Source organism: Quercus suber, unplaced genomic scaffold (assembly GCF_002906115.3).
Source record: "Quercus suber isolate HL8 unplaced genomic scaffold, Cork oak 2.0 scaffold_60, whole genome shotgun sequence".
Lineage (NCBI taxonomy): Eukaryota > Viridiplantae > Streptophyta > Magnoliopsida > Fagales > Fagaceae > Quercus > Quercus suber.
Window position 1 is genome coordinate 865781 of NW_027069525.1, and position 8880 is coordinate 874660.

An 8880-nucleotide genomic window follows, 5' to 3' on the forward strand; every position below is an offset into this window, starting at 1 on the left:
AAATATTTTGAGTCAAAACAAATGCAGAGACATTTAAGAACGAAATTGACAAGTGACCCTGAATATCTGCCAATATAAAAAATAATAATAATGAAAAACAAATAGTACCAAAAAATAAATAATAATAATTCATAAAAGTTTTTTTTTTGGGAGAAAAAATTATAATTCATAAAGTTAATCATTTGAAAATCCGACGGTCCAAATACGTCTTCGCCAGACATTCTCCTTCCGACCATCCAGTGAAACACTGTTTGAGACCCCACCGTTTTTATTTGATATCAACGTTTACTCTCTCTCTCTTTCTCTCTCTGTTTGTGAAAGTGTTTGCGTAAGCAATGGAGCAAAAATTTAGCTGACGCTCTATTTTCTCGAGAAAATTGAGAAGTCTCTTGGAAAAGACAAGAAAAGGTTTATCTGATATTCTCTGTTATTCAATTCTGGTAAAGAATTTTTTTTTTTTTTTTTTTTTATTGGTTTAAGATGGTCAAATGTTTGTGATTTTTGATGATTTATATGTATATGGAAAATTTGGTTTGTGGGTTTTGTTTCTGAGCTTGATATTGGTACTTGATTCTGTGAATTTGGGTTTGGTTTGGATTTTTATTTAGTGGGTCTCTGTGCTTTGAGACTTTTCTGTGCTTGTTATGTTGTTTGTTGAGCAAGGATTAAGATTTTGGTGAAAATGTGATGTTGTTGTACAGTGCATAAGTTCCATTTTTTGAATTCTGCAAAATTAATTTCATTTTAGAAGGATAGTAGTCATGTTTTTTCATGGATTTAATCTTGATGTTTATGTGCTTAATTGTTTATATATAAGTTTTTTTTTTTTTTTGGGTTTTGTTTAGGAAAAACAAAGCTAAGAATTTGGTGTAATTTTTTAAATTTCTATCAATTGAAATGTTTTTAACCTGTCTGCTTTTACCTATTCATGTAATCTTGCTATCATTTGACCATCTACATTGCTATCGTTTGATCATATAAGAGTTAATACTTGATTTTTCTCGAAGTGCTGTTCACAAGATATTTAGAAAGTATATACTATGAATGTTTAAATGTCACATGAATCTTGTAAGTGCCAGTTTTATCTTATTATACCATTGGTCAGCTTTTTGGCAAGTTGTTATTGCACGTTTTACTAATTATGGGATTTTGCATTTCGGATTTGATAATATATCCGAAACTGGGTTCTGTAACATTAAAGTAAAGAAATTTATTCTAGTTCTGATTCTGTGGCAGCTTGCATATGAATCTTAATGAAAATTGAATGTTTTTGGATATTTAGTGCCAAGTGCTGCGGGGATCTTGTTGCAAATTCACCGTATTAGACAAGTTTTTTGTTCATAAGGAGAATTTGGGAAAAAGTGCAAAAAGTCGGAAATTTCATTACCACAGATCTATGCATTCTCGCCTTAGAAGTCCATTGGCTGACTTAGATGGATGATCTTTCTCTTGAAACAAATTGCAACGCTCGAACTGACCAATACCCTTTGCTTATGGAGCGGATAGAAAGCGATAACAATCATGAGCACATACTTGATATATCTAGAAATGATGATGCTTCATCAAGTTCTTCTCGTGATGATCATTCAGTTAGAATGGATTCAAATCAGCATGAAGATCGACCATCGAGTAGCACACATCCCAGCTCTTATCAAAATTTTTTGTCTTCATCAAATAGATTAAACTCTAGGAACTCCTCATTGAGGAGAAGAGGTGATGGCTATGGTCGTCGCCGTAGGAGCCCATTGAATTCTGGGCTATGGATCTCTGTTGAGCTAATTGTCACTGTGAGTCAAATTATAGCATCTATTGTTGTTTTGTCATTGTCAAGAAATGAGACTCCGCAAACCCCATTGTTTGCATGGGTCGTGGGTTATGCATCTGGCTGTGTTGCAACACTTCCTATTCTTTATTGGCGTTATCGTAACCGCAACCAGGGAACTGAGCAAGATTCTCCTCAATCACGTCAAGGCTCTTCTCTAAACAATCCTCCTGAACCTACATCTTATACTGCTATCTCTGTCGCTCAATCTTCAGAAGAGGAAAATCTTCGGACCTCAGAATCTCTCTCAAGGAACAATCAAATTGGAACCTTTAGTACACGGTATTTTTGCATTTGACTATGTTCATTCACTAATCAAATCTCTGGTTGTGCCTTTAATTTTGAAAATAGATATTAATGTTCTATCTATCACTTGCTGTTGTTTAGTTTGTGTTGTGATGTATTGTCCCTAAGGATTCATTGTAGTCATACTGATGCTGCTTCCCTGTCACATACTTGGCAACAAAAGAATATGAATACATTTTAGTTACTGAAGTTGAGGTTTATCATGGTGATGTATGGTCCCCACAAAGTTCAATCCTATATCCACAAGACCTCAATCTCTTTTCATCTGTTAAATAATTTTCCTTGTTAGTTATTGGTTGGGAATGGATGCAATAGATTGATTCAATGAACATATTGGAAAGTTAATGAGTTTTAACATGTTAAATTTGTCTTTTATTGAATTTTAAAACGTTCTTTTTCTTTTTCTTTTTTGAAATTATTGCAACTTGTTTAATATCAGAAGATAATATACAACGCTGTTTTTTTTTTTCAGCAGAATGTTTTATCTGTATATTGACTAATTCTGCTGGCATTATTGAGTAGTATTAAACCAAATTTACAATTATGCTGAGTTTGCCAAATTTGTCTAGACTCTAGACTACTACATTAAGCAGCAGTTGGATATATGTTGTAAACTTTCTATCCTTCTTCCTTAGCCATTAGTACTAGAAAATAAGCAAACACCAAGCACATGTATAAAACAGTGATGTTGTTGGCAGCAGATGGTGTAGTAAGGCAATGTGACATTGGTGTTAGAGATGTAACTGGAGTGATGGTCATGTGATATCATCTCAGTGTTCATGAATTGGCAGTTGGTAGTGGTTCTATTGCAAGAATTGAGACAGTGATAGCAGTGGTGATTGCAATCATTACAGTATGCTTGAAATAGATCAAATTCCAATTACATATCATACAACGGAATTGTTTATGCACTAGAATAATTGAATTTCTTTTGGAATTTTTATTATATTCTTTAAGAAATAACAGTAACATTTTTTTTTTTTTTGATAAATAATAACAGTAACATTGGGAGTCCATATGTCATCCTATTAACCAGGGTGGTTTGGGGATTAAAAGGCTTGTGGTGTTCAACCAAGCCTTATTAGGTAGATGGTTGTAGCAGTTTGGGGTGGAAACAGATTCTCTTTGGGGGCAAGTAATTGGGACAAATTATGGTGTGTCAAGGAGGGGCTGGTGCACAATCACGGTGGGGGGGACTTATGGTGTTAGTTTGTGGAGATACATAAGCAAGGGTTGGTTTTCAGAGAACATTTCTTCTGAAGTGGGAACAGGTCAGCATCCGGTTTTGGCTTGATAATTGGAGGGGTGATGTGTCTTTTTCAGAAAGATTCCTGGATCTTTTTGAAATTGCCAGACATAGAGATGTTCTTGTAGCTGAATATTTGGGGAGTCAAATGGGGCTACTCAATGGAATCCCACATTCATTTGGTCACTTCATGATTGGGAATATGAGACTATGGCTTTATTCTTGTTGGAGCTATATTTAGTCAAGGTTAATCCTTTTCAGGAGAATAGACTATTTGGATTCCATCTAAGGATCTAGGCTTTACAGTGCGCTCTTCCTATCAGATTTTGAGACGACGGGGGGGATGGCTCTTTTCCTTGGAGGGAGGTGTGGCAGGTGAGAGTCCCTCCTCGTGTTTGTCTCTTTGTTTGGTCCACGATGAAAGGGAAGATTTTAACTACTGATAATCTGCAGAAAGGGGTTTTGTCATTCGGATTGGTATATAATGTGCAAATCTGATGGGGAGGGCATTGATAATTTATTTTTGCATTGTGTGGTTGCGGGTGAGCTTTGGGATTTCATTTCTCTCTCCTGGGCCTCAGTTGGGTAATGCCTAAGTGGGTTCCAGAATTGCTTACTTCCTGGTCTGCATGGTAAGAAGACTTGTTCTACAATTTGGGGTGCAATTCCCACATGTCTATTATGGAATATTTGGAGGGAAAGGAATTCTCATGTTATATGATGGGATGGAAAGTTCAATTATTCATATTAAATCTCTGATTTTGGGCACAGTTTCAGAGTGGCAGCAGGTGTATTGCTCTGATTCTGGGTCCGGCATAGACTTTATGGCTTTTTGGGACAATTTTTCTGTGGCTTGATGCTTCATGCCATCTGTGTTTTGATGTACCTTTTCTCTTCTCTTTTTGCTTTTGAGTATCCTTAGTATTCTCCCTGTGTACTTTGGCCTCGACCTTTTTCTTATTTATTTCAATAAAGTTCTTTTCTTACTGATAAAACAAAAAAATTAAAAAATTAACAGTAATATTTCTGGAGCTTTGGTAATACATAAAGAAACATAGATACAGTTTTATCAAGTATCAAGTATCAAGTGACCAATGGGAGTAAGATCTTCCATTTTTGCCCTTTGGAAGCTTCTAAAATGAGTATTCATGTATGACCTGAATTTGTGTATATTTTGTATTGACAATCAATTGGAGTCACTCAAAGTGTGTTTCAAAAGAAATGTTGAACTCTGTGGTACAGTTTGAATGTCTTATGAAAATAAATTATTCCTAAATGGGCTACTCTGTGGCATTCAAAATTGAATAAAATTTATTTTTCCCTAATAATACTAGTTTCTTAAATAAGTCAAATTTGGCTTAGAATCTGCTTTGGGCTTGTAATCCTTTCGTAGAGGAGAATAAGCCAATTGTGGTGCCTTTATGATTATTGAATGAACTAGTCAATATTTAATCTTGTCAGTATTGTGTCCTTTGTGTAAACCCTTCGTTCTTCTTGGATTATATTGGCAAAGCTGGCTTTCTTAAGTGTGATTGTTGCTGCACATGGAAAAAGTTAATATCAGGAGCACTCTTTAAAATGTAAAAGTAGCCTGAAGAGCAAAATCAGAAACTTGTGTAAATTAATGGAGTTTATTGTGTTGTGTACAACCAAGTAGACACTAATCCAAAGTTTACTGTAAAAAAGTTGGAGCTGTTCCCAACTGTTTTCATGCTCAATAGATGGTGCGAATGACTGATGGATTTGTTTATTCATTTTCAGACTCAATGGATTAGTTGACCATTTCAAGATGGCCTTAGATTGCTTCTTTGCGGTCTGGTTTGTTGTGGGCAATGTGTGGATATTTGGAGGTCACTCTTCACCCTCTAATGCACCCAAGTTGTATAGGTACCAGTTAATAACATACTAGTGATTTGTTTGCCAATGGTTTTCCTTTAGTGAAGATACCTAATTGTTTGTTGCCTTCCCTGCAGGTTATGTATAGTGTTTCTTACCTTCAGCTGTATTGGATATGCCATGCCTTTCATACTATGTGCAACAATTTGTTGCTGCTTGCCTTGCATAATTTCTGTTTTGGGCCTTCGTGAGGATCTTTCTCAGGCTAGAGGAGCAACCACAGAATCTATCAATGCTCTGCCAACCTACAAGTTCAAGTTGAAAAATGGAAACGTTGAGGATGAGGAAATCAATGGAGTGGGTGAAGGTGGGCTTTTGGCTGCAGGAACAGAAAAGGAACGTTCCATATCAGGAGAAGATGCGGTGAGTTTGATACTAAGTTCTTGTGTCATCTTATTTCATGGTCTTCAAACTGAGCTACCGGCCAACTGAATTTGGATTGACAGAAGCTGCCACAATCAGATTGGGTGAAACTTTGGAGAATTCTGCCAAATTTTCCTTAAAACATCTAGAAATTTGAGCTCCTTTTGTGCAACCAGTTGAATTTGCATATCAGTTGCCTCTCTTTAGCCTTAGTTGCTGAATATGCTTGTCATGTGTATTAACTTTATTCATAAGTTCCTATTCAAATGGGACAAAGTGGTATTGATTCTGTAGTTGTGCCCCATAACTCACAAAATTATCTAGAGTACTTCGTATTTGAACCCACACAAAAAGAAAAAAAGAAAAAGAGGGGACATGGGAATAAGAATAAGGGGCTACTGGAGAGGTATGGGTTATGTAATTAGTAATTACTATCAATTTGTTATAGTTTAGTTAGCATACATGCATTTTTTTTTGGTCCTTGCCCCCCACCTAAAAAGGAAATTGTCTCTGTTACCTGTTGCCTACTGCATCTACTATGCTCACCTTCTGTGTCAACCTGGTGCAGGTTTGTTGTATCTGCCTGGCAAAATATGTAGACGATGATGAACTGAGGGAGCTGCCCTGCTTTCATGTCTTTCACGTGGATTGTGTTGATAAATGGTTGAAGATCAATGCATTATGTCCCCTTTGTAAAAGTGAGGTCAGCGAGTGCAACGTCAACTCATCTTTAGAGAGAGACACCAGCCAGCAGTAGAGTGAAGAAGACACTACACAGGTCAGCCATTGGTGTGACCTATCCGGTGAGTTCTGTGTTATAACACCTTGAGTTTCATACCCTTATTGTTGTTGCCAACATGGAGTCACATCACATGCAAAACCTCTTGCAAATTCCATTTGTTTTGAAGAATGATGCATTTGTGATTTGATAGCAGCTGAGAACAATATACCAGCAAAGGTGGTTTGGCCTCAGCATCATATAAGGCATGTACGTGCTTATATTTATAATATTGAGGACTTGAAAAGAGTGCAAATTTACCTTATCCTGCGTTCTATCATCTGTGAAATGTTGCTTTGTAAAAAATGACAAAACTTTCCTATTATCTGCCCCTTCACTGGTACAGCCCACCTTGTACCCCATTGCTTGAAGGTGTTCGATGAGTAATGTATATATAATATTTAGTTCTTCATTGCAATCCTTATGGGTTTTAACTTTTAACTTTGAAGGGCTTGGCTTCTCGTCACTTTTTAAGGTGATCCAATCATAGATATCTTTTGTATTTATCACGTCATTACTAAACGGAAAATATCAAAATCTACAGTAAAACACTTCTAAAATGTCAGAATTAATCATTTCACCTAGGCTGCGTTTGTTTCGTCATAAAATATTTTTTGAGCGGGCTGAAAATGTTTTCAGGAATACAAATGTATCACTACACTTCTCTTATTGTTTTTCTATTTATATTAGCCACTGTATCATACAATTTTTAAATTTGTAAAAACACATGCATGCATATATTATCATATGATCAAATCACTACATTACTCATATTGTTTTTCTATTTTGTTTATAAAATAAAAAACTAAATATTAAATTTTTTTCAAAGAAAATTATTGAATTTTTTTTTTATATATATACATCAATAGTTGGGGATGGGGGATTAGATACCAACCATCATGAGCTACAAGAGTTTTGGCGAAAATTATTAAATATTGGAGGGAACGAATAAAGAGTTACACTGCATATCATGAGAAATTAGACTGGTTGAATTAATTGAAGACTACCAGCAAATGGTGATTTTCGGGCAGAACAAGAGTTAATTCTACTTGAGATCTTGTCTGTCGCTTGTAGTCCTTGCTTGGAAGCTTCCCAGATATCAATGGTAAGTCTAAATATTTAACAATTTGTCCTTCAACTAACTCTATACATGTGAGACTTGAGCTTTTATCTCTACTAGAACCCCTCCAAAGAAGATTCCACTCTTACTGCAACTGGCTCGTAAATCTAATAGAGCCTTGAATTCTTTCAGAACACCCTGAACAAATCATTATAAAAGCTTAGTCAGTATTAGCAAAAACCACCAAATTATCAGTAAAGCACAGGTGAGTAATTTTTAGCTTGGCGGAACTTAAAACCATGCTCCTTCGTAGCTCCATTTCAAAAAACAAAGAGATAGGGTGACAAAGGATCACCTCACACCTCAAGCCTTTGCGGTTTCTAAAATGGCCTACAGGATTACCATTAAATGAAACAGAATACTTGAATTAATGCGTAGCCCACTTAATGCAAGAACTTGACAGGGATACCACATGCAGCCAAACATCGAACTATGAGTCTCCAATCTACTAAGTCATATGCTTTCATTAGATCAACTTAGCCACCTCTTTCTCCATATGGTAGTCTCTTACCACTTCCTAAGCCAACAGTATATCCTCAGTTATACTTCTCAAATTTATTTGAGGATCATCACATCAACAAGAGAGCATTAACCTATTGGTAAGGATCTTAGTGATACATTTGTATATACTGAAAATGTTACAATAGTATAGTCTAAAATCGCCCATTTTAGAGAGATTTAACACTTTTGAGCCAAGAGTGACAATCGTAAAATTTACATTACTTAACAATTTACCTAAGGTGAAAAAGTAGCCTATAGGCATAGCCCTCAAGACATCATCCTGCATTATTCCCCGAGACATCATCCTGCACTACTCCAAGATTCCCCAAAAAACTTTATCCCCTTCCATAGAAAACGTTGTCTTTCTTTATCTCCACTATCACCTCACCTTGATGCTAGGAATTTTTTTTGCTTAAGGAATACGTGACATTATACTGTCCACCACTTTATAGACTGTCCACATCAATATGAGCAGGGAGACTCATAAGCTAATAGAACCCAAAAACGTGGTCCTTGGCTGTTCTAACTTAACAGACCTATGGAAGAAAGCAGTATTCTTATCAGTTATCACCCAGGTTCCAGGTTTAGCCAATTTCTTCTAGATTTCTGCTTCATAAAACTCTCTTCAACATAGCTCAAGGCCATAAAGAAGAGAGTTTTCTCTCTTTCGATCTGCAAAACTCTGATTGGTTTGGGCTTTGCATTAGACCAAACTGGTCTAGGTTTAGCTCAGGTTCCCCTTTGGTTTTCTGTACCGAGTAATAAGCCCCCAAACTGATCCTTGTTAAATTTCTTTGATTATAAGCCTTCAAGTTCTTGGGCTTTTGATACAAGCCAGACATGGGAAC

The 8880-nt window shown here is 36.1% G+C and overlaps 1 protein-coding gene across 4 annotated transcripts; it reads left to right on the plus strand.

Moving 5' to 3' along the window:
* Positions 1 to 206: 206 nt before the first annotated feature.
* On the plus strand, positions 207 to 6829 carry LOC112013251 (E3 ubiquitin-protein ligase At1g63170). 4 transcript variants are annotated; one of them, XM_065772528.1, is made up of 5 exons: positions 207 to 440; positions 1237 to 2104; positions 5136 to 5261; positions 5348 to 5633; positions 6202 to 6829. In XM_065772528.1, the coding sequence occupies exons 2-5, from the start codon at positions 1434 to 1436 to the stop codon at positions 6388 to 6390; spliced, it is 1272 nt and encodes a 423-aa protein (XP_065628600.1). In that variant the 5' UTR covers positions 207 to 440; positions 1237 to 1433; the 3' UTR covers positions 6391 to 6829. The 4 variants fall into 4 exon arrangements, with proteins under 4 accessions (XP_065628600.1, XP_023901407.1, XP_065628601.1 ...); XM_024045639.2 differs by having other exon boundaries at positions 1283 to 2104; XM_065772529.1 differs by having other exon boundaries at positions 207 to 408.
* Positions 6830 to 8880: the final 2051 nt, after the last annotated feature.

What these genes read in the sequence shown, in the direction of transcription:
- LOC112013251 (XM_065772528.1), top strand. Translation starts at nt 1,434, where the DNA reads ATGGATGATCTTTCTCTTGAAACAAATTGCAACGCTCGAACTGACCAA. An exon ending in AATGCACCCAAGTTGTATAG is followed by an intron (nt 5,262 to 5,347) that starts GTACCAGTTAAT and finishes CCTTCCCTGCAG; the next exon opens with GTTATGTATAGTGTTTCTTA. An exon ending in CCATATCAGGAGAAGATGCG is followed by an intron (nt 5,634 to 6,201) that starts GTGAGTTTGATA and finishes AACCTGGTGCAG; the next exon opens with GTTTGTTGTATCTGCCTGGC.